Source organism: Strix uralensis, chromosome 4 (assembly GCF_047716275.1).
Source record: "Strix uralensis isolate ZFMK-TIS-50842 chromosome 4, bStrUra1, whole genome shotgun sequence".
In the NCBI taxonomy this organism is placed as follows: domain Eukaryota; kingdom Metazoa; phylum Chordata; class Aves; order Strigiformes; family Strigidae; genus Strix; species Strix uralensis.
The window spans coordinates 10,800,147-10,825,241 of NC_133975.1; the positions used below are offsets into that span (position 1 = coordinate 10,800,147).

The 25,095-nt window shown below is 36.9% G+C and overlaps 1 protein-coding gene across 4 annotated transcripts in view; it reads left to right on the top strand.

Moving 5' to 3' along the window:
- The first annotated feature begins 169 nt into the window (after positions 1-169).
- The window catches only part of GRK4 (G protein-coupled receptor kinase 4), a 43,286-nt gene continuing 18,360 nt past the window's right edge, over positions 170-25,095 (top strand). For 3 of the 4 annotated variants that reach the window (XR_012628624.1, XR_012628625.1, XM_074865650.1), the window contains exons 1-9: positions 170-453; positions 10,948-11,034; positions 11,692-11,804; positions 16,308-16,385; positions 17,586-17,686; positions 19,042-19,134; positions 20,508-20,571; positions 21,330-21,470; positions 24,210-24,400. Coding sequence is in view for 2 of the 4 variants with exons in the window: in XM_074865650.1 (XP_074721751.1) it covers positions 402-453; positions 10,948-11,034; positions 11,692-11,804; positions 16,308-16,385; positions 17,586-17,686; positions 19,042-19,134; positions 20,508-20,571; positions 21,330-21,470; positions 24,210-24,400 (920 nt within the window). In the remaining 2 variants the exon portion in view is untranslated. Of the gene's footprint in view, positions 454-3,979; positions 4,135-10,947; positions 11,035-11,691; positions 11,805-16,307; positions 16,386-17,585; positions 17,687-19,041; positions 19,135-20,507; positions 20,572-21,329; positions 21,471-24,209; positions 24,401-25,095 lie in introns of those variants that run through there. The other variant, XM_074865651.1, reaches the window with a different exon arrangement.

Here is a 25,095-nt window from a genome sequence, read left to right on the forward strand (position 1 = left end):
GCACTACACATCCCAGCAGGTTCCGCGCGGCGTGCGCCGGGGGGGACGCGAGCGTTGCTGTGCGGAGCCTGCTGGGAGTTGTAGTCCTGGGGAATAGGGCGGGGGAGGCGGCACAGGGGGGCAGGGGCGGAGCTGGCTGAGGCGGGCGGAGGAGGGAGGTAGAGCCATGGTCGGGGCGGGCGGTTGCTGCCCGCTCCTTGCCTCCGCCCTCGGGGAGGGGGAGGCCGGTGCCGGGGCGAGCAGCGGGTGATGGGGAAGAGGCGAGCGCAGCGCTGAGGTCCTGCGGGGCCGGATGAGCGGAGGCTTGGCGTCGCGGCGGTGGCGGGGCTGGAGGAGGGGGCGAAGGAGGCAGTAGGGGCGGCCTCCACTCCGGCTGCCCTGAGGGGAAGGAGCCCCCGACCATGGAAATCGAGAACATCGTGGCCAACACGGTGCTGCTGAAAGCCCGGGAGGGTGAGAGCCGCGGGGGAGGCGAGGGGGGAGGAGAAGCGGGAGGGCGAGGCGGGGCGGTCTGGGGACGCACCGAGGGGGAGGAAGAGGGGCTGAGGTGAGGGGGAAAGGGGCCAGCGAGGAGCGGGGAGAGGAAGTGATGGAGGAGGAGCGGGTGGGGAGGGAGGAGAGGCCGCCGGGCAGGGGGTCCGGGCGGGGCGGTGGACCCCGCCGGGGTGGTGGCCCGAGCTCTCCGCGCCGCGGCGGGGCGGGCGGTGAGTCCCGGGCGGTGCCCTGAGGCACCTGCCCTGCTCCTCCCGCGGGATGAATTTGGAGTTGCTGGCTTGCGGCTGGCTCCTGAAAAAAAAAAAAACCCTTGCCTCCTTCCCCCGTCGGGCTTTCGATTCAAATGGTGTTTTAACCGGATGTTTTAAGAAGATCGTTAATCTGTAGTTCTGAGTTTATTTATAAATATATGCGCATATGGATATAAAGGACGAAGTGACATAAATCTTCTCCGGAAGGACCTTGCAGTCTGTCTTGCTGAAATTCCTGGCTGTGAAAAACATAGCTGGTGAATGCTACCTGTATTTTACAGTCGAATATTTTGTATGAACCTAATATTAAAGTGTGCTATTTTCCATTAGATTAATATTTAGAGTTTGATTCCCCAGAACATCTTGACTTGAAGATTTTTCCCCCAGCTAACAAACATTTTGGATAGATAATGAAATGTAGTCTAGCACGTGGTTGCTGTTTAAAAAAAGTCCTGAAATAAGATTGTCCCACTGCTTTTTCATGTATATAACTGTCCATTAAATAGCCACTTGAAAGCCTCCCCAGATTACCACTGTGTTCAGTGCGGAGTATGTTTTTCAACTATGAAATGTGCATATTCTTTTTGGATTGGATCCTAGTTTTCTTAATTGTGTTGAGAAGTCCCATTAGTTTAGCTGGAGCTGTTTAAAGTGAGTAAGAACAACAGAATCTGCCCCTGTATGTTTTGCAAGTTCCTCCAACTCTAAATGGGTTTGGCACTTACGCCATATGTGTATCCAGTGAAATTTGCCTTAAGCAGCAAGAGAGGAAAATCAGCTTTTTGACTTTGAAGTAGGGTTTAAAAACCAGAACAGTGATCACAATTTTGGGCCATTTCCCAACCTTAGCTGAAAAGACCACCTCAAACTAGAGGACATGTTTTGGCTGGTTTCACTGACGGTAACATGTCTGTGGTGGTGCTGCCTGAATTTGGAGTCTGCATTGAAGTGATCTAAGAAAACGAAAGGAAAGTGGAATCTGGCTCAAAATTTTACTGTGCCCAATCCCTCACCACAAAGAGTGGAGTGGTAATCTGGAAAGGCTTTTAAGTGGCTGCTTAATGTCAGGTTGCCTCTTTAGTTAAGGTTTCACTATGTTTAAAATAAATTATAGTGGTAGAACTGACCAAACAAGATCTTTTAATGAACTAAGTGAACGTCTGACAGCAGCTGATGTGAAGAAGATCAGTTCTACCTGATGTGAAACTTATAAAAGTAATGGTAATAACCTGTTACTCTTTTGTAACTTCAATCGACCTGGGCTCTGTTGTGTAAGCATGTAAAAAATGTGCTTTCTGGCTTTGAAACTGTGAAACTCCGTTGATCAACGGGTAGAAGGACTTTTACCTTTTCAGGTCTGAGTTCCTGTGCATTGGGTACTTTTTACATCACATTTTTCAAAATACTCCTTGAAATGAAAGTATTTTCTGTGTGTTGCATGCTCTGGCTGGTGTGGGAATGTCTGATTTACTTCATCTGTCAGGACCATTCCATAAAATCCCTGTCCCAGCTCTATTCTTATGTGCCCAGTAGACTCCAAGGGAATGGAATTTGCAAAATTGGTATGTAAAGTAAATATTTTACTGAAATATATTCTTTGCTAAAAGGTCCTCACAGTTGTGACAGAAGAGCAGACCTTTACCTTCCCGCATTCCTATTATCTCACTGTATAGTGTATGAAGAGGTGGGATAGCATGGAAAAGTGCAGAATTATGGTTTCTCATGACAGAAAGCAAAATCCTAAGATAATAGCAGCTTCACTTATTTTCATGTATAGGCTTGAGCCACATCAGTAATCCTTTTTCTAATTTCTCGGTGTGTTAAAGATCGGGTAAGAGAAGCTCTTGACCTGGATAAATATTTCAGTTGTAAAAGCAAAAGAAATAAGATGTAAAGTACTGTGCTCTTATTTTTCAGTGGCGTGTTGAAAGAAATCAATGTAAGCTTAATTACAGCTTGCATGGGTCAGTCTCAGTCTATCTTGAGATTCCTTCGTGATGAAGATGAGAGTAGAGAAAGATTGTACTCTTGCAAGCATCTTACAAAGCCTTTTAACTGTAGGGGTATGTCATCTTCATTTTGCAAATATAGAAACTGAATTAAAGATGTTGTATACTTGTCCTCATCTGGTGAAAGGGTATGGCAGAGGCTTAATGAGAATTCAGAAATGCCTGTTCAATAACACCAAGTCAAAACAAATCATACAAATCAACACCAAGTCAAACCTGAGCACATAAACCAGACCTAACAGCTAAAATTATGATCCCAGATTTGTATTCATCATTTTCCTCTAATTTCGGATACTCTAATACTTCTGGATGTGAATTTTGTTAGGATGTGAACATCATTTGGGTTTTACATTTGCAGGTGTGCAGAATTAGTACACCTTGAACAGCCATGTTCATGTCTACTGTTTAAATCTGATTTGATATGCAGAAAGTAAATCTGATCTATGTAATTAGGGAGCCAGGAACTAAGTAGTGTGCTTAGACAAAATGCATCTTTTACTGCTACTTTCTTCTCCTACAGAATAAAACCAAAGTGGTATTGCTGTATTTCTAGACTAACTACTTCTATTTTTTCACTAATAGTCTTACTGTTAATTTATTTCATTGGAGGCATGTATCTTCTAATTCAGTTTGCATGATGATAACATTGATTTATAAGAGTTTACTAGTCATGTTTTTCAGGCCAGATCAAACCTTGGCTTCCCTCTAGCCTCAAAACTTTAAATTTTGTCTTATGATGCTAAGCTCTAAGAGGATTTTTCAAACCTTTTCATAAAACAGATTATTTTAATATAAGCCTCTTTCCCATAAAGAATTGTAGTATCTCTGTAGCAACTACAACACTTCTTTATGTGAAGAAGGAAAGCTACAAGGATTCCTTATCTTCTTCTAATACAACTTTGTAAATAATCAAATGCTAGTTCTTCGCACATGTGGGTGTTAGTGATGGCTCATAATATATGACTCTTGTATGTACCTACTGCTAGAAAATATTGTGATGACACAAAGTCAGGAGCTATATTGGGAGTTTTTTCTTTCCTCGTCCACTTTTCCAGTTGACCTGCTCATGCCAAGAGCTAACCTGTTTGTGGAGGGATTTGCCTCTGGGTGAAAACTGTAGTGCAAAGTGTTCTTGGATTTCCCGTCCCAGTTTCCTGGGATACGTGGCCTTTTGTGCCAATCCAGCTCTTTCCTCTTGTGCAGACATTACTTTTTGAGGGAAATCTGTATGTGAGACAGAAAAACGGAAAACTTCCTCCTAAGGTGAACCCAATGGTGGAACAAGCACAAGTGACTCAGTAGAAAAACAAGAGATTATAAAGCAAACTCAAAGTTGATCTTATGAGCACAGAAGTGCAGCAACTGAGATAGAAAAACAGGTAAGTGTTAAGTGATATATGAACTGTAAGATAGACGGTGCAAAAGCTTGCAATTTCGTGATCTTCTTACTGAGATTTTCACATACAGGGATTTTTATGTGTAAAAGAATAATGTATAGCAATATGACTTCTAGTTTTGTATAGGCCCAGAGGAATTAACACATTCGTTTTTTTCCTAGCAGAAATATCTTTGAAATTAGTATCTCTTGAAGGACATTGAAGAATTAATCCCATAAATGGGGACAGATAGCAAATATAAACTAGGTTATTCTGAAAAAAATCTGAACATTCACAAAAATGTCTTATATTACAATCACTTTTCTCTTTATTTATATTTGTGTGTTCTGTTTTTCGTAATTATTTCAATCAGTCTCAATAAATCCTTTGAGCGTCTGTAAGCCCCAAATTCATTTCAGCATCCCACACATAGTCTGTGATGTTTTGAAGGAAAGAAATTAATCACTGTATGTTTTTAAACTGCTTAGGAGCCATCCTTTTTTCATTGCCTACAGTAATAGTCTCCAAAAATTATGTCCAAAGGGTAGATCTGTAGTTCCTTTGAAGTCAGTGGCAGTTCACTCCAATTGAGGATCCATGCCAAGAGTATGTTTTAAGCATACCTGGTCCATTTGCATCCACTTTAAAATTCATTTGTATGGCTCTAGCAGGAGCAGTTTGTGAATAAGAATTGGGTCTGCTGTTAGGCATATAATACCCTCTGTGTCATCAGTGATTTGGGCTAAATTAAGATCATGCCTCAAGCAAATTTTCCCCCAAACTCTTGGTTGTATTGGTTCTAGCCTGTGGTTGCAGAATGGGTAAGATAGTTTCCAGTTGGATCCATGAACCGATCTAGGGTGTGTGGTTTGTTGTGGTGGATTTTATTCTATGTTGTTGGGTGTTTTGGGTTTGGGGTTTTCTTCCCAAAATTAGTTTTCAGATGGATCAGCAAGCTCCTGCAGATTTGATAATTATTAGGTGCAGCCCAAGGATGGATTTAACAGGAACCTTACAGTAACAGAATGTGATAACAGTTTGGCTTGAGCAAATCCTGAAGGATACTTTTTTCTCAATTTGAATTGTGTTAGTGTAGCACTCTTCACAAAAAATAAGCAGTCCACTCAAATTGTGTCTTTTATCTATATAGCTTTAAAAACAACTGGAATAATTTTGCAAACAAACTACATCCTACTTTTGCTTGCAGTATAGGGTAATAACTCAGTATGGTATTGGTGACGATACATAGGCAGGTATCCTATAAGGTCTGTATTTGTAACTAGGAAGAAAATTCTGAGGAGATTAATCAGATCACTGCAGTTTCGCTATCAAACTGAACTAAAATCTTTAACTATTTAAGGAGCATGGACAAGTGGGAGACCAAGACACACTCACACCCAGAAAGTCCATTTACCAGCAGCAAATACAAATTTTAACATGAGTGCTGTGAGTTTCTGCAGTTGCTGTTATTTTTGTCTCTTCTTCCCTTATTTGCCTCCTATGTTCTATTGCAGTCCCTTATTGCATTGTGCTTTAAATTGCTGTAAACTCATTGTGGCAGGAAACATGTCTTCCTGTGTTTGTACAGAATTATGCACAATGTCTGCCTTTTTGTCCTTTATTTAATGAACTGTAAGAAGAATGCATGTGGGCATATTGGAATCTAAATAATTACATTTACTAAATAAACAACATGAGAGGTCTCATTATTGATACACACTGCTGCTTTGGTTATTTCAAATGTGGCAATTATAACTAGAGGTTTCACAATCTACTTAAAGGAATTTTACTTCTTTTCTATCTGTTGCAGTCTTGATGTACTATCATAAAAAAAATCCTTGTTTGTCAAGGAGTTGTCTGTAAAATTGGAGTTTTCTTACTGTTGGGTTGTTTTTTCTTTACTAAATCCTGTTTGTTGAGTTGTTATAGACATTTCAAAATGAAATGTATACACAGATGTTACATTGTTTGCAAAATTAGATTAATGCGTTCTGGTTCAGATTAGTTACATTTACTTGAGTTGATACAAGTCTTTCAAACCTCATTTCTGAAGAAGTGCAGAAACTTCAGCATGTATGCACTAGCATTCTTAAATGTGCACATGATTACTGGAATTGTATATAGAGTTGATGTGAAGAACCAGTTGTTCAAGTGGTTATAGTGCTGGGAACAATAAATGATTGTGTGTATAAACAAGCTGCACAAATGTTCACGTAGATATGTGGGGTTTTTAACTGCTTACAGTGTTACTGCTCTAACAGTCAGATGAGCAAGAGGAGTGGAGCATCACCTTGCTGAAGTCCAACCCTAGGCACTTGAATCCAGGAGTGTGAGGAATATTATCTTAAAAATGCCATAACAATCTGTAATCTATAGTTATCTTTCATGTGTGTTTATTGAACTGCTTGTATTTTTGCTTCTGTTTGTGTTCAGAAATGCCTTGGCCTTTATAACACTGAAGAGTTAGGTGCCTACTTTGTGCTGAAATCTGAATTTTCAGCTAGGTGATTCTGGTAAACTTGCTGAGAGTCAGCCAGATTATCTGTATCATACTTCTGGAAGAAATTCTTCCTCTATATAAAAGAGATGCTACTCTGTTAAACCTAGTTGTTAAGCTGTGACCAGGCTTGCTTTTCAAGGAACTGAGATGTCAAAAAATATGACTTGCACAATGGAGAAGGTTGCAGAGACCCCACAAAGCAGTACTGTATGAGCTCTCTCTAGAGCTGGAAACATGACAGCCTTCCTCAAGAGATGCTATGTGTGAACTTGTCTTCTAGCCTGAAGTTAGTGGTACTTCAGTGTTACTGTTCTGATCTTGTGACCTGAGTTTTAATTCCACAGTGTTCTGTGTCTTGAAGGGGGATCTTGCACAGCAAGGGCATACCATCAACATTTGTTACTTAGGGGGCTGTGTTTATAAATGTCTTTGTAGCATAAGGCCAGAGTTAAACAGGAATGCTTTGATTTTTCAGTGAAAGGTTTTAATCCTTATCGTGAGCGGTTTGAAGGAAAATGTGCCTGTAAGTAGGAGAAGATCTGAATTCATGTGAGTTTAAAATCTGTTAGGAAACTTGCCTGCAACTTTCTCTGCTGTGGGAAAGATGTATTGTAAGACAGTGTGTGTATCCGATTATTCCCCTGCATCTCAGTGTAGATGATGTGGAGCTTCTGTGTGAATTCTTTTGCATTTTTCATTGAACTAATTGATTGATTTATACAGTTAAAGACATGCTGTAAGTTGTCTTATTGTTGCAGTTTTATGCTTTCAGAGTTTATCTGGGTGTGGTCTACTATGAATTTCTCAGCTGGTATCTGACAATCTGGTTTGTGGAATCAGTTTTGCAAGAATGATGTTGTAGCAATCATGCACCCCTAGTGCTACATAGCAGTGTGCTTCTCAACCACGGAGAGACATTGCTTGCCCTTTACAGGCAGGAAAGCTGAAGCAGAATCTTAGTGTCAGTGTAGTAGCCACTGAATCTTAGCACATATAGTCTGTGTACCTTTATTAGCCAAAGATAGTATGATGCTTCTCACTATTTTCATGCCATAGGTCAGAATCCAAGTTTTCTATCTCAAGGAAGACTGACTAATAATGTTCAGTGAACATTATGCTCAGTGAAATGAGAGTCATGTACAAATCCTGTCTGTAAGGAAGATCATTGTGGCTGTGGGAAGTCCATCTAATGACCTGAAAAATATTATTTGTTTAAATCTGTTTCTACACCAGATTGCTTTGTTTTACCACAGCAGTTTCTCTTTATGCAACTAGCTGTGTTTTTACTGACGAATAAGCCAACCACCTTGCCTTACTTAATTTTTTCAAATGCTTTTCTGAAGTTTTAAAAAAAGAAAAAGTTGAAAAATGAGAACATCTAAATATCTTTCCAATAACATATTCTAATGCAATGACCTAATGGAATTTAGTACACATCTTTTTAAGAAGGGAAAACATGTAAAGAGGTAAATACTGAAATCGAGCTCTAAGAAGTAATTTGGGGAGGAGAAGGTAAGGTTCTCATGTACCTGAAAATGTAATTGTAGTGTTTCCTCATTGTAATGGTATATTGCTGCATCCACCCTTCTCTTGGTAAAAGATGAGTCGCTTCAAGTTGGACATTGTTCTAGCCAGCAATTACATCTGAGAGAGGCAAAAGTGGTAATTCAGCTGAACCACATAGGTCAACCGTAAAGCAGATTAACCTAATGGCTTTGCTGCCTCTGTGTTGGAAAGTAAGCTGTTGGTCTTTCTGCAAGAATTTTAGCTGAAGTATTTTAGAATGACATCCAGAATAGAAGCTCTGAAATCAATATTAAGACACTTACAAACCACAACTATTATAATTTGATTTGATACTTCTTTTAAACTGCCTCAGAAATGGAAAAGGATTTTGCAATCAGGGAATAATATGACAAACAAATTGGCCTCTTCCCATAACTTTTACCAGAAGTGGCTAATTTATCTGTAAATGATGTAGGTCATGCATTCTCTTTAGATCAGTGGGACATACAGACTTTTTCTGTTCATTTGCTGTAAATATAAGAACAACCAATTCAGAGAAAAGAGAGAACATGTTGATTTAGTTGATACTCCTAAGCACTTGATTCTTGTGTATCATTAATTAATTATATGGAGTCTTTATTGACTTCTATAGGATGGTGAATTCAATTGCATTCTAGCATGTAGTCTCTTTCTGTAAAATGAAGTTCATAATGGTCACATAGTAAGTAACTGGCCAAGTATTTGGGGCAAAATACAGCAGACTTCCTTGTGTTGGACTTGAAGTACAATGGACCAGTGATCCTCTTTTTTTTGGTTTGGGTTTTTGCTGTGATTTTTTTTTTTTTCTTTTGGCTGTGCTTCAGAAGATGATATATACTTGGTGTATGTCACAACTCAGTTTTACTTTTTCCAAACAGCATTGTGGTATGAATTTAGGTCAGTTTATCATTCTTGGTCAGTACTGGTTGTACTGTGTCGTGCACAAATGAGAGTCTTTCTGAGCAGTTTCTAACAGAAAAAAAAGTAACTTCTGTGGACCTTGCAGCTAAGTGTATTTTTCAGTTACATGGTTAAAAATCAAGTCGGTGCTTCCAACTGTTTTTCATGATCACATAATAATCTATACCCAGTCCTTTTCTATTCAGTGTATGTGTACAGGCTATCTATGTTAGTATTCCTTGTGTTCAGTTCTGTTAGAAATGCTCTTTGTGTAGTTTGATTTTTCTTCAAGCATATATTAACTTTTAACATCAAAAATATTTTGTTAAAATAGTTGGAGTTTGTTTTAATGATGCTGGTAATTACAGCTTCATGATTAGTTCTAGTACTGCATGAAGTATGAGGGGGGCAGTAGATTTGATATATTTGTATTCTAAAATATTTTGGAAGGTGAATGACAAAGCAACATGAGGAAATGAAGTGCAGAAGAAGGTTTTGTAGAGAGCAGGTATCAGTTCAAAGAATCTCTGTGAGCCAACTTTTTAAGGTTTTGTATTTGTTATTTGTTTACTTTTCTAGTGCTACTTGAGTTGAGAATATTTTGTTGCAGCAGCACAATGAGACGTCAATGTTCCTGTTAGTGAAGATCATGTAAATTTGGTATGAGTTAAGGTACACTAAGCTGCAACTTCTCAGACTGCAACGGTAGAACTGGTCAAGAATCTGTATGTTTGAGTGAAGAGGGTTATTTTTAATACATATTTTATTACTCTGAAGATGTTAGTTCCTTTCTCCCTAACGATTTAATTCTGAAAGAGTTGAGTACTGTTTGCTTCTTGGTTTCTATTCGGGTTACATAGGGTAACTCCCTTCCTTTCTCTCCCATTGTGGTTAACAGTACGAACTGCTTTGGTACAGTTAGAAAGTTTCTGTGCCGTTTTGCTACTGTTCTGTCATGTGGAAACACATCTGGCCATATCGCTTCGTAAAATCTTCTTTTATAATATTTTGCAGCACAAGAATTTCTCTTCTGCTGAAATGTTTTGCAATGAAATACATATATATGTTCCTGTATCTATCTCTGCTTTTTCTGATAAGTATGCATATATTCTGTAAATGTAATTGGCTTCTTCAGGTGAAAGGAATGTGCCAAAATTTCAATTTAGTGTAGAAAATGGATCAGATATATTTTTTGAGAAACAGTGAGAAAAATACTGTAGTACTCTTTAAAAATCAGTTTAATACTAGTGCTGTGAAGTCTGAAGCATTGAAAAGATCTGAATCCTACAACAGTTAAGTTCTTCCTGATAACCTGTATCCTCCTATAGTCTGCAATAAATGGGGTGTGTTTGAGCAGTGCTCACTCATTTATTAGTGGGGTCTGCTCTTTTACTATTACTGCCCTTAAAAAAAGAAAGAAAATATTTATGTACATCTTGATTATCCAAAAATGTGTTTTAAGAACTTTGTTCTATGTATTTTGTTACTCAACTTTAACGTCTTCCATTCTTCACCGTGGTTGAGAGATAATTCTCAAATTTTTGTTGTTTCTGTTTTTGATATTTTTGTTTGTAATTTTCAGAATCCTAGATATTTGCCTTGTCTCTGCAGAGATATTCTGTATGCGCAGCCAAACTATGAAATATTTGTCTTGCAAAAGACTTACTGCATTTTTTAGTGTTTCATATAAAAGTTCTTCTGTATCAAGTTTGCTATTGATTTGGATATCCTTGTAGGGGGATTTCTTTCTAGGCATGAAAAGCAGTCTGACAGATCTGTGCAGAATTGACCTAATTTTATGCTGTTAATGTTATATTTAATTTTATTCTGACACAGTATTGTGTTTGACATTACTCATATCTTTTTTCTAGGCAAACGGAGTGGGCGTAGTAAAAAATGGAAAGAGATGCTGAAGTTACCACCTGTTAGTCATTGTGAAGGTATTAGATGCTCAATCGGTAGGTGTCCTATAGAATGGTCTCCGATTTTTTTGAGAAGGAAGGGTAAGAGTTTGGTGGTGTTAACTGAAAGGATGCTGTCTTGCTTCTGAATGCTAATTAGCAGAAAAAGCTATTAAACTTTTAATGTGATGGAGAATTTATGAGAAGATAAATGCCGTATCACAGCTCCTTGTTTGTTAACGGAAAGTGCTCCTAAAGGATAAATTTACAAAGCCATGAATTACAAAAAGGAATCATGTTGTAATTTGAATGACATGGTAATGTATTTCACTTTTTTCTTAATGTCTTGTTATAATTTTTTAACCTTTTCAGTTATTATTTTGTATTGCTTCTTTCCAAACAGTCTTGTTTGCTTTGGGATTGCTATTTCAGAGTATTGTTGCTTTCCACCCCCAACCTAAATGAAACTTAACCATATCATTCAATGTGTTTTTAATAAATGTGATAGTCTATAAGAGACAAATGTGGCTGGAAGTGAGTGTTTCACTATTCTTTGGGATCACTTCCTGGTTTTGATGTCTTTGCTAAATATGTTAATGTAAAATCTTCATGTTTTAGTGATGTTTTTCTGACCTATTCTCAAATGGGAGTAAGGACCATGCTGTGACAAAGATAAAAATAAATAAATATATTTACTTGTTATTTCTCTCTCAGAAAGAGACTATAACCAGCTTTGTGACAAACAGCCAATAGGAAGACTTCTCTTCAGACAGTTCTGTGATTCCAGACCAGATTTGAAAAGATGCATTGAATTTCTGGATGCAGTGGTAAGCAGTGAGAAATTGGAGATGGATATCAGTAGGCGATAGCTGTTTGTAAAAGGTTTGGTTTTTGTGCTGGCTTTGGCTGGGATAGAGTTAATTTTCTTCATCGTAGCTCATGCTGTGCAATGTTTTAGATTTTTGACCAAAACAGTGTTGATAACAAGGATGTTTTAGTTATGGCTGAGCAGTGATTACACAGCATCAAGGCCTTTCATGTTTCTCACACCACCCCACCAGCGAGTAGGCTGGGGGTGCACAAGAAGTTGGGAGGGGACACAGCCAGGACAGCTGACCCAAACTGACCAAAGGGATGTTCTATACCATATGATGCCATGTTCAGCAATAAAGCTGAGGGAAAGGAGGAGGAAGGGGGAAAGTTAAGAGTTATGGTGTTTGTCTTGCCAAGTAGCCGTTACACATGATGATGAAGCCCTGCTTTCCTGGAAATGGCTAAACAACTGCCTGCCAATGGGAAGAAGGGAATGACTTTCTTATTTTACTTTGCTTGTGCAGGCAGCTTCTCTTTATCTATTAAACTGCCTTTATCTCAACCCACACGTTTTCTCACTTCCACCCTTCTGATTACCACTGGTGGGGAGTGAGCAAGTGGCTGTGTGGGGCTTAGCTGCCTACCGGGGTTAACACAACAATTTTATAGAATGTTAGTTTTCTCTAAACACATCTGTTCACTAATGCTGCATATACAAAAATATAATGCAATTTATTCTTTGCCAACTGTAAAGCTGTGACTTTTTATGAATGTCAAAAAACTCTGGCTCTGTTAGTTAAAGGAAGATGTTTATTATTTAGTATAAAATCTCTGACATCTTGGTATGATAACCTACAAAAATGAGCATGATGGGTATGAGAGAAATAATTTTAGAAAGACATGCTGCTTGACTTCTTGAGCCTAAAAGGATGTGTACAATGAATATTACTTACGATATTCAGTCTTGAAAATGTTGTAAACAGACTTGAAAATGTTGCAACTTGCATGGAAGCCCTAGGCTAGAGAGAATGTGCTAATTAAAAAAAATACAATGGAGATGGAAATTTATGGAAATTCCATCTGTGGAAGGAGAGAAACCAGATTTTAGAGACCAAGGGAAAAGGAAGTGTTTTGTCTGGTTACATTTGCATCTTGGTATCTAACGCTAAAGAGTAAGGGAAGGAAGTGTGCCCAAAGCCATTTTTTGTAAAAAATCCTCAGGCAAAACCCTCTTGGGGAGGGGAAAGTAATGAGGAGAGTAGGCAGGCACATAACAGTCCTTAAGAAGAGAGAATAATAGCTCAGAGCTTCTAATTCATTGTCCCTCATATTAATCCAAGCACAGTAAAATATAGTCTTAAACTGAGATTGCTGCCAAAAGAACAGTTTTCCTCATCCCACCTGATTTTGTTCTTATATTCAGGGAACAAATGACCAAACAAGATAGTAGTAGGGTAGTGCTGCTGCTTTACATGCGTCCCAAAATACGGTATCAGAATGCAAGATGACACTGAAAGGTACAGGGTGTAAGGAAGTACATGGGATTATTGCTGTGCCCCCCACTTCACCATATCTTCCTTCCCGCTATGGGAATATAAATTGAGGTATTTGATCAGCTTAAAAGGAACCTTAGTGTCAAATAAGTAGAGTTGCCTTTTATTTGTCAATGAATCTTTGTGCAATTAGGCTTACTTCCCAGGTGTGTTTCACCATATTTTTGTGACTCTTAGGAGCTGTTCTAGCACCAAATTCCAGTTTGACAGTTGGAGACACAGAATGAATAGATTGAATGGAAATCGAGAACTATGGAGCCAAGTATCCTGAAGTGAATGTAAAGCAGAGCCTTTAACGAGCATAGTGCAATGGGGAGACCACTGACAGCTGTGGATGTACACTTAATGGTTACAACTTCTGTGCACAGTTTTAGTCCTTAAAAGCTTAGATAAGGAGTAGCAGAATCTTTGGCAGCACAAAGAAGGAAAAAAATCTTAGGCATGACTGTAAGGCAGGGGTGTCTTTGCTCTACAGATGACATTTTTTCAGGTGAAATTGTCTCTAAGAAGTAACTGGTTTACACTAACTGAAAAGTTTGACTTGTTTTGAACTATGCAACCTATAATGTTATGTGGATTGCAACACTTCTGTGAATTAACAAAGACTGTCATAGTTGAGATAATCTGATATAAAGTATGATTTCACAATTTATTTTTTTTTATTTTTTAACTTCCATTTGAAAAATCATGGTGAAGAAGTGTGCTTGGGAATCCCTGAAACAGAAGTCTCATAAGAGCTAAAGATAATTAATCGGTGACTCTCATGGCCTGAAAGCTAGCGTGCTGTCTGATCAAGGAAGTGAGATAAAATACCTACCATCTCTTACAGATGGTTCCTGAGTTGGCCTGATTCCCTTTTCTGGACTGGACTTCAGCAAGCTTGCTCAAGCTTTTTTTGGGGTGGGGGTAAGGGTTGCATGTTTTTTTGCTGGTTTTGTTTGTAAGGCAGTAATGTGAAGGGAAAGGGTAAGGTTGTAGGGTTTTTGCCTTGGGTTTTGCCAATTTTTTAATTTTAAATAAATTTTAGACTTAATATTTCTGAAAATACACTTTCTGGCATAAAATTACATAGTCTTAAGAGCCTTGCATCTTAATGAAAAAAGTTTTCTGACTCTTATATGGAGCAATGTGATATCAGCAGCACGATTATTTCAGGAGGCCAAAATGGCAAAATCAAGGTAGTACACTGCTATGTTGTCCACCTGTACTGAATACTAAGACTGGTAAGCTTTAACTTCTGAGAAGGTGTGACCTTGAAGTCTAGAGTCAGGCTGACTTTATATAGAGAAGAGTTGCAAAATAGTTGAATAAAAGTGACAGAAATTAAAGTGAGGAATTAACAGTTATCCCATCATCTGGTGACTCATTTCACTAGCTGGGGACAAGGTCACTCAAGTATGAAAAAGCATGGGTGACAGCTCAATCTACCTGCTTAAGCTCTGTGAGTAACTGAAATCAGTTGACAAGGCTGTCTCTTCAACTTACTTTTAAATTACAGTATCTGCTTGAAACAGCATGCCTAACTGTTTGTATTAAATTAGTGACTACGTTTTCATAATTGAAAATGTAAAAGGTGGTAAGTGCAGCGCTGTGGTTGATTAACTTTTCTGACCTGCTCAGGTTGTTTGGTACTTGCAGAAGTATTCCTCACCATTAGACTGATTGTTGTGGAATTAAAGTAGCAAAAACAAAGGCTTGCAATTATCTATGTACTATGCTGAAGTGGTTGATACCATAATGTCTCAACAGAAAAAGATGTTGATGACTTAGTAGTGAGTCAGTGTGGGTTAGCTGCAACTGATTGCAAAACTAGAGTTTTAGGGATTCTGTTATTTCCAGAATTGTGTGTGTGATTGGTTCTTGAACTGTCATTTTTCAGTGTGGTAGTTTTCTTTATAAGGATACATAACTTCTCTTCTGATTAGATCAATCACTTAGAACTTCTTATGAGGTTCTTAAAGACTGTTCTTCCCACATGCCATTGTATCGATCCAGTCCTCCATTCTGGAGACCTGCTATATGTTCTTAGCTCCTAGGTGCGTGCATTTACATTCTGAGATATGAAATGAGCTTTGATTGAGTTGACCCAGCTTACAGAACTAATACAGGTTGCTGTTTGAGATTGCTCTTTTCTAATTCATCTTTCCCCAGATTCTGTGTTATCTTTAAATGTTGTAACTTCTGATGACTGCTGCTAGATTATTCCTTAAAATTATTACTATTAAGTAGTTCTTGGAGCTTTTCTGTACTAGTATCTGTTTGATGGTTTGGGTTTGGTTTTTTTTCATAAGGAACTGCTTCTGGAGCTCTGTTAAGCTGCCAGTTGTTTATCTGCAAAATGCGCTGTATTGCACAATGGTCTTTTTCTACATCACGACACCATATATTATTAAGTCAAAGACTTAATGAAATTTTGTATCTACTCAGTTTTATTTTCTCAAATAATAAAGGAGGGTTTTGTTTAGATCTCACTTATTTCCAGTTAACATGACCTTGTAGAAAGTAGTGTTTTTATCCTGGTTTTACCCAAGACTGTAGTAAAGAAAAATACATGAAGGGAAAAAAAAAAAGTGAAGAAAAAGCTGATTATTGTACTCTTATTTAATTATTTCTTGTCTGGATCATTCTGACCTACAATCCTACAAAAATACTATTTCATTGTAATTGATCTAATTTAACCTCTAGGATGCAGTTTCTGTAATTGCATTTAGATTAATTGTTACTTTTCTTATGTTTCCCAAAAGTTAAATTCCATGTGCTTTTTTTTCTTAAGACTGTTCTTCATACATGTTTCACTGTGTAGCCTAAAAACCTTTTAAATAGATTTTGAACAATGAGAGCCTTCAGTTCCTTTTATATTAGGAGCATTGTGTTATTCGTGATAAAATCTACCTAGCATCATGTAAAAGACTGTCGTGCTGAATAGCTCTGAACATAATTTAATTTTCAATTCCATTCCCCTAGGCAGAATACGAGGTATCTTCAGATGAAAAGCGCATAGACTGTGGCCTGAAAGTTTTAGAGACGTACTTCACTAACGGGGTAAATATATTATATTGCAAAATATTGTCTCAAGTGTTTTGAAAATGTCAGATAAATAGAGATCTAAGTGGTTGCACTGTTTTTAGTAAATTGACTTTCGAACTTCATTAGTCCCATTAGTCCTTTCTGAAAGGTATACTGCCTTCTGCAATTGTGAAACTCTTATCAACTTGAGCAGAAGCCTCGACTGATCTCTGCTTTTAAGACTACTACGTTACGATTTATTCACCTGTGTTTTCTAATTAAAATACTGGTCTCAAGTAAAGATATATTTTTAAACCAAGTAATTTAGCATCTAAAAAAAACTTAATAACAAATTAACTCAGAGTTTTGTAGTCTGAAGGCATGAGAATGAGGAATTCTTGAAATTCTCAAGCTGCTTTAAGACTGCTGTGTGGCCTTGGCTAGTTTGCTGTAAATTTTCAGAATTGCTGCAGGTTTTCACGAAGTGAAATGCTATTGTTTTGTTCTAGAGCATTCTGTTTCTCTGTATTTTGCATGGAGATCATTAATAGCTCATCTTTTGCAAATATAACATCTCACTGATTGATTTTTAAGAGTCTATTCTTTGGTATCCAGTAGAAGCTTTTCTGTGGATATATAATTAGATGTTTGCTTTCTGTGAATAGATGCTCCTTCTGTTTCTCTTACTTTGGTCGTCTTGAGAAGACTTTACTCCAAATGAAGGTCTTAAGGTGCCTTAAAAGCAAATAGACTCCAAATTTGCCACATCTCTTCTGATCATTTCTTTGGGACTAGCATAAGTCACATGGAGTTTTTGCAAAAAAAAAAAAAAAAAAAAAACCCAAAACCACCAGATTTCTTTGGGCTGGTTTGAAATAGTTTCCCAACTTGTGTGTGTGTTTGTTTCTTCTTCCATTCTGCCAAGCCACACAGATAACTTGTTTTTGTGGTGGTAGACTTATGGAAAGAAAAAGAAATTTGACTTATTGCCAAGTTTGTTTCCCCAGATACTGAAATAGTAAATAACTGTAAAAGCTTCCAATGCATTTTTTTGTAAGAACAAATAAAAATTTGCTTGAATATGACTTCCTTGGTTTTCTCTTTAGCGAAACCATTCCTTTCCTTTTCCTGTATTAGAAGATTTCGTTTCACTTTGAATACAGAAATTTTACTCGTTCTATTGATTTACAAAATTGCTTTCATTGTGCCTTTTTTTTTTTTTTAAATTATGTAAAGTCTGCAGCACACTTGCCAGAAATACCTCAGGAAACAGTAAATGAATGTAAAGCAAGACTGGAAAAGAACCCTTCTAAGGACCTTTTTATGGACTGTACTAGGTAAGATAAAAATGCATAGTGATAAGTTTCAGTATCACAAGAGAAATTTGAGTTTCTGAGAGAAATGAAAGGTGACGTTATTATACCCAGGAGTAATTGGTCTGCAAACTGAGTGTAGGTAAGAAATTTGGAACAGATTTATTGAAGTACTAGGTATCCTTCAGATGTGATTTAGATGTTTGACTTCTGCAGAGCTTTTTCTTTAATGCTGTTGTTGCATAAAATCACACTATGATCTGCTACCAACTATTCTGTAAGTTAGAATAGTATTTCTCTTCATTATATTCTTACCTTTAGAGTGACTTCTCTTCCATAATGAAGGTACTCAGAAAAATATGAAGTTATAAACTGGAGCTTGAAGGGTTTCTCAACAATGTTACAAAATTTATGGTTCTTGAAAATGGGTTGAACTGAGGCCGACAGCTATATTCCATTAAGATGGCTGATTAGAATGATTGATTGTGATAGTTAACACAAACAAATACAACTTGGTCTTGTGAAGTTATGAAGTGATATTTCACACAGCAGCAGGGAAGGCTTTTCTTGGAGCGATGGTACATGTTTACCAGTGTTGCATGTCTTTCTAAAGCCTTTATGTTTCTAATATTACTGGTTCTTCAAGGCATGCTTGATCACGTCTGAAGGATTACAACATGTTATGTCACTGCTTGGGTCATCTCCCTGGCAACAAAAATAAGCATACTTCATAACAACCTGAGATTATAAGATTGAAAGGGATGTGTGAGAACACCTAGTAAAACATGTCTCAAATGGAGAATCTGTCATGTAGGTCATCCTCTTTCCTCTGTCCAATAAATATCTGAATACATTTTGAATTACTTCTTTTCTTCCACCCACCTCCTGCCCTTGGTGTGTTTAGTTTAAGAGGAATGATAAGGTACCTGGTGTTCAGGTTTGGATATGGCATTTAGTATTACAAATTCAAATCCTAGAATAAAATTTTACTTGCCAGTCTCCAAAGAATGTATGAAAACTTGTAGATACTTTCCTGTAAATATCCCTCAGAGGTCATATTTGTGGGGTGATGCATGCATTGCATTGCTACTGAGAGGCTGATGTTTAGGTGGGCTTGAAGACAATGAGAATGCAGAGGTCGGACTTTCTAGTTAGTATAAGTAACAGTAGTTTGGCATTCGCTAGTGTTTTGACAGGAACAATTTTCTGTGACAGACTCTCGGTTTTTGAGACGTCTAGGTTAAAAACATTGTAGAGCACAGTGACAATGTTTTTTTGCCTACAGCTTCATTGATATGTTTAAGTATATTTTAATAGATAGCACCTCCTGCCTCATCACTTTTTTCAGTATAAGATTGATTTTATTTTCCTGTTGCTAGAATTGTCCATGAATATCTAAGCAGAAGACCTTTTGAAGCTTACCAAGAAAGTGTGTATTTTTCTCGGTTTCTACAGTGGAAATGGCTGGAAAAGTAAGTTTGTTTATAATGTTGGCATTATAATTTTGATTTGCTCTGTGGCCAGTTCTACTTGTTATGCTAGAAATGCTGTAGAGCCCTGATGAATGACACTGCCTGTCTAAAATTATGATCTGAAAGACAAGATGTAAAGGATGGGACATCAGGAGAGCCAATACTCCAATGGAAGTATCTGTCCAGTAGTCTTTAAATGGTCTTTAAATTTGTATTAGCTAAATGCAAATTTATTATCATATGGGCATATTTTTGACTGTCAAGTGTGCAGAGTGATACTAATCTTCCTTGTGAATGCTATCATCCTTTAGTTTCAAACTTGGTCTAGCTAGTGGTTAATAACCAGATTAATCTGGTTTTATAACCCACTAGGTGATTGGGTAACTAATCAGTTTTTGAGTGGTACAGATACAGATCTAGTAATTACCAGACAGCAAGATTTATATATATCAGAATCTAGTCTGGCCTTTTAAATCAATACTAAATGAGTATCCAGACTTTTTCAGAAGGCTGAAATTGGTACAAATTGACTCTAATCACGATCACGTATTCAAACATTGTGCTTGAGCATTAATTTTATGGTAAATTCCAATTACCCAGTGCCTTTGACTGAATTATTAGCAAAAGCCAGGAAGAGAACTGGGGAAGTTACTCAAACAGTTAAACCAAATTCTCTACCAAATGAACCTCCATTTGTTGTTCTGAGAACAAAGCTGCATTAACAATGAATGCTCGTTTAAAACAAATAAAAAAAACCCCACCACCATGAAATAGCCCTGCTCTGATACATGTTTAGGAGTGTTTTAACGTAGAACGGCTGACACCTTTACTGCCTTAGGTTATCTGTTCCTCTTCTACTACATCAATACCTTAACAATTTGGCCCTTGAACTGCTGTTGCATGCCACAACTCTTTCTTCTTTGAAAAAGTGAAACAGCAAAGCAAAATCAGAAATGGTTTACCTTTTAAATGCTGCATTGTAAGCATGATCTCACTGAAATGCAGCCTACATGCTGCACTGACAACAGTCAGCATACTGCAACTAAGGGAGACAACTGGAGGTGATAAATTGGCTGTGGATGAGAAGAGATAAGGCTCTAACCATAAGCAGCATAGGGCCTAACTGATCAAGCTTTTCTTCCTGCTATTGTGAATCTGATGACCACACGAGGGAGCCAATGTTTCTAATCAGAACACCCCTTTCATCTGAAATTCAGTTTACTATGATGCTGTCTTCATGAGGTCAAGGCAACTGTTGTTCAGTAAGATGTCATAGAACAGGAAGGAGAAAACGAAGAAAGACCTCGAAGTGGGAAGGGGGTTACTAACTCTTGTAATTCCTGTTGCAGTAATTGTTTCTTTCTGTTAATCAGGCAACCAGTAACCAAACACACATTTAGGCATTACCGAGTACTAGGCAAAGGTGGATTTGGAGAGGTGAGTACAGAAGTATCTTTCTGTGAGGCAATCCTTAAGAAAAAAAAACAGTTAATACAGAGGATAAGCGTTTTTTTAACTCTTGACTCTTAACGATCTACATTTGACACATCACCTGGCAAACTGTTGTCAATCCAAACTCTTTTCTTTTAATGTGTTATTTTTCAGTATTGTAGGTCATGCATGAAGTTGGAGAAAACTTCCACTGACTGACAACAGTTGCTTCACTTTAGAAATTTCATTTGGCAATTAGAATGTACTTTCTACTTAATAATTATGTAGAATATTCATGTATCTACTAGGTAAAACTATAGGTTTTATTAATTCTGTTTATAATGCATTAGACTTTTTTCCCCCTACATGTTTCAGCTGGAGCCCCATATTGACAGGGAAGGAGGGTTTCTAACTTATTATCTTTCTCCTGCTTGATTATGGTGTGAATATTTGTCCTCTGTCTTGCTTGCCCAGACATATACTGTTACCACAGTCAGGTGTTTCACCAACACAAGACGCACAGTTTTATTGAACCATTCAACCCCAACAAAAATGGATTTGCTCCTGTATAATCACTTTTTCTACTTCTGTTACAGCTTTTGTGACCCTTCAAAGTTGTTTCATGGGTGAAAGCTTACAGAACTTGATTTTCTGAGAGCATTTAAGAGTTTGAAAAAAGAAAACAAAATTTTATCTTTTTTAAAAAAAAAAAAAAATTCTAAAAAAACCCCCAGCATCTCTGACACACCATCTTTCCTTTTTAGGTGTGTGCCTGTCAAGTACGGGCAACGGGAAAAATGTACGCTTGTAAAAAGCTAGAAAAAAAAAGAATAAAGAAGAGGAAAGGAGAATCAATGGCTCTAAATGAAAAAAGAATTCTAGAAAAAGTGAATAGTAGATTTGTAGTAAGTATCTGCTTCTGATGTTATTTTCAGAAGTTTGTCTTGTTTTGTTTACTTCATTTCAGTCTTCCAGGAGCTTGTGGGCACAAGACATATTTTTAATTGATTTAGAGAATGCATGACTGCTGAAAGAAATGATTGATATAAGTAGTAGTATGTTTTGTGTGTGATTGTGAGCAGTTCTGTGCAGAGGACGTTTTTTATCCAGTATTGAATTGGTTATAGTCTGCCTGCTTTATTTCTCACTTCCAAAACATTAGGTTGTGTTTTCAGCATGCTGATGCCACTGAATTTTTGTCCCCTTTTTAAAGGTGAATAGATTATTCTGTAGTACTTAAACTGCAGCAGAAACAGTTTTTAAGTGATTATTCAAGTCTATGTCTCAGTATGTTTACCTATGTTTAGTAAAGAGGATATTCCATATACTTTATTTTTTACCTTTGCTTTTTCTCTTCTCTGTCTCTTCTTCCAGTGCAATGGTCTCTGCTTTTTTCTCTTACCGCCTTCTTCCCTCCCATAAACCTATTTTCTTATAACTAATGCTGATTTCTGATTTCATTTTTGGAGGTCATTCATAAATGCACTTACCAAGGGGTCACTTCAAGGGGTGATGAGTCTGCCATTTAATTGCCAATTAGAAGTTGCATATCTTGTATTTCTGTGACTCTTAATAGACCTTTTATATCCCTAGGTATTTTCATAGCATTCCTTACTCTATTGCTTATACATTTCAAGATAAACATGAAATTTGACTAGTATATTGATTCAGGTTAGTTATATTGCTTTGCTGTGTACTAAGGCTTAAAGAGGTATCACGGATGTGAAACAATTAACATAACTTTTTAATAGATATTCCACAGAATGAAAGTCTTAGTAATTTATGTAAATTATGGTCTGTTAGTAGCTCTAATTACTAAGTAGTGAAATAACTTAGAATGATCAAAGATATACCAAGTAAACTTCCCCCCAGGTAATATTTTTTTTTCATTGAATTGTTGTAATTTAAATGTTAATTTTAAAGGCATTTTGCTTTGTTTTTAAATCCATTTACTGATAAATTTTGTATTGCTGTTCAGAGAGGATTTTAAAGTACCTGTGTTAGAGGATAGTGGAAGTTATTTATAAATAAATAAATATATGCATGTATAAAATATATATGTAAGTCTTTTCTGATAAGCTTTATGTATTTAAAAAGCCCTGTAGAATACTGCCAGCTAAAAGAAAGATTAAGAACCTGCTGGCCAGATACATTCATGTATTTTACATGGTTATAAATAATGTTTTTGTATAAATATGCTAATGTTATTTTTCTCACAAGGCTCATGGTCTTGAATTGATTGAAATTGAATCCAGAAATTACCTGAATTGATCTAGAAATTGCTAGTTGTAGGGATACATGAGATAAGAGTGAAACTTCTATTTCTGAGTAATATTTTTTCAACATCTGTAAATACTATAAACCAATAATTGATCAAAGTTGAATTTGAAATCACTTTACAGGATTGAGCATAAGTTATCTTCTTGCCATCCAACGTATTTTTGATGCAACAGAGGAGATCTAGATCTAGGATTTGTAGTAATACTGGGTTGGAAGTGGGTACATAATTTGTCATGCATGTGTCACAAGTCAAGTCATTAATAGCTGGACACATCATTTTAAAACCACCAAATAGGAACCCTTGCCCTGAGTAGCTGATTTATATATTTATTTCATTTTATTATTTAGTATTGGATTTACGCCTCTGAAGAAAGAGTTTGGACTTATTACTGAATTACGGCCTTTATGTACTTGTACTGCATTTAAAAATACATTTATTGAATTAAAAAAAATCCTACTGATTTTTACTTAGTTTACTCAGCTAATGTAAGTTAAGTATATGTTTAAATCCCATTGCTTTTAGTACAAGTGAGTTGATCTCTGTAGGTAATTGTGAAGATCCTGCCAGATGATCATCAGCATAGCATACATAGCTTTTTCTATTAAAACTAAGTTTGTAACTTAAACAACATATGTTAAATTTTGCAGTATATTACATTGTTTTAAAATTGGAGGTTTTAGAATTCACAAGTCTACTTTAAAACTTTAAATGTAACTTTAAAAAAATTACCTAAAACCTGCAGGAAAAACAAATGTGGTGTCCTTCCTTCCTTCCTCATCAGTACCTCATTCCAATTACAGTGAGAAGAAAGACTATAAAGAGCTATACTAATTCTTTACTGTTGACAAATTCTAAGCCAGGGAAATATGCAGTTATTTGGGGCAGGTATGGGGAGGAATAGAAACTACACATTTGATCTTAAATAACTTCTTTACTTTCTCTAATGTAGGGCAACTTTGAGTCTTGTAGAAGTTCAGGAAGGTGGCTTGACAATGCATAATTCCTGAAGTACTAATAAAATAAGGTATATGCTCACATTATCTTCACAAAGAGTGATATAGGTAATGTGCAGCTGAGGGGCATCATCAATAAATGTATTGTCTGGATGGAGCTCTATGGTATCTAAACAGATATGTCACTAAACTTTAGTGTGGTGATGAAGGGTTTGTGTATATGTGTAAATTAGTCTGAATTCTTTTGCATCTTCAAGTACTCGACAGGAGCGATTCTCTACTTGGCTGTTTTGTTCTTTTTTGTTTTAAAAAAAGATTCATATATTGCTTGTATTGGAAAAAAGAGCTGTGAATTGCATTGGGGTTTATGAATAAATAATGGTAATCTTCTCCCCCTGCCCCATTTTTAGGTTAGTTTATCCTATACATATGAGACGAAAGATGCCCTGTGTTTAGTATTAACCATAATGAATGGAGGGGATTTGAAGTTTCACATATATAACATGGGAAATCCTGGCTTTGATGAAGAAAGGGCTATTTTCTATGCTGCAGAACTGTGCTGTGGTCTGGAGGATTTGCAGAAGGAGAGAATTGTTTACAGGTGAGTGTCATCTACAGTCACTTGTACCTTGAATGTCCATGTCTGTTCAGCATTGAATATGTTAATTGTTTTCTACTAAAACAAGTTTATACTTCAACTTCATAGTAAAAGAAGAAAAAAAGTGTTTGTTTTCCCTTTCATGGCATGTCCTTCAAAATTACTAATCTTCCTTGTCTTACTGTTAATTTAGGTCTAGATACTTGCTATATTCTAAGACATTATAAAGTTGATTCAAGGTTTGTTCGTAAAATGAAAGTAAATTATGATTTACAAAGCAAATTCATTAGTAAGACAAATAAATAAATAAGCTTTATGAACATGGGATTGTATTCCTGCCCACTCTAAAGTAGAAGTTCATGGAAGGCTATAGAAGTCCCTTTCTGCATTGCTTGTTACGCCCAAGAGGGTAAAAAGTCAGTTATAATCTGTATTGTCCTCTTCCTTCTGGTTTTATTTCAGGTTTCTTCTGAATAAGCACTTTATTGCTTTTGAATTAATGAAACTAGCAGAAGCCTTATGCACTGTAATTGAGATTGTATGGTCTTACTGCTCTTTTCTGTCTCTGTACATGCATCATTTAACCCCTGGCATGCAGTAATATTACAGGTCAAGCAAAACAAACTTAGTGGTGGACCAAGAACACTTTCTTTATATTTCTGGTGTGTAAGACCAAGTACCACTTCTTCTCAAAGAAG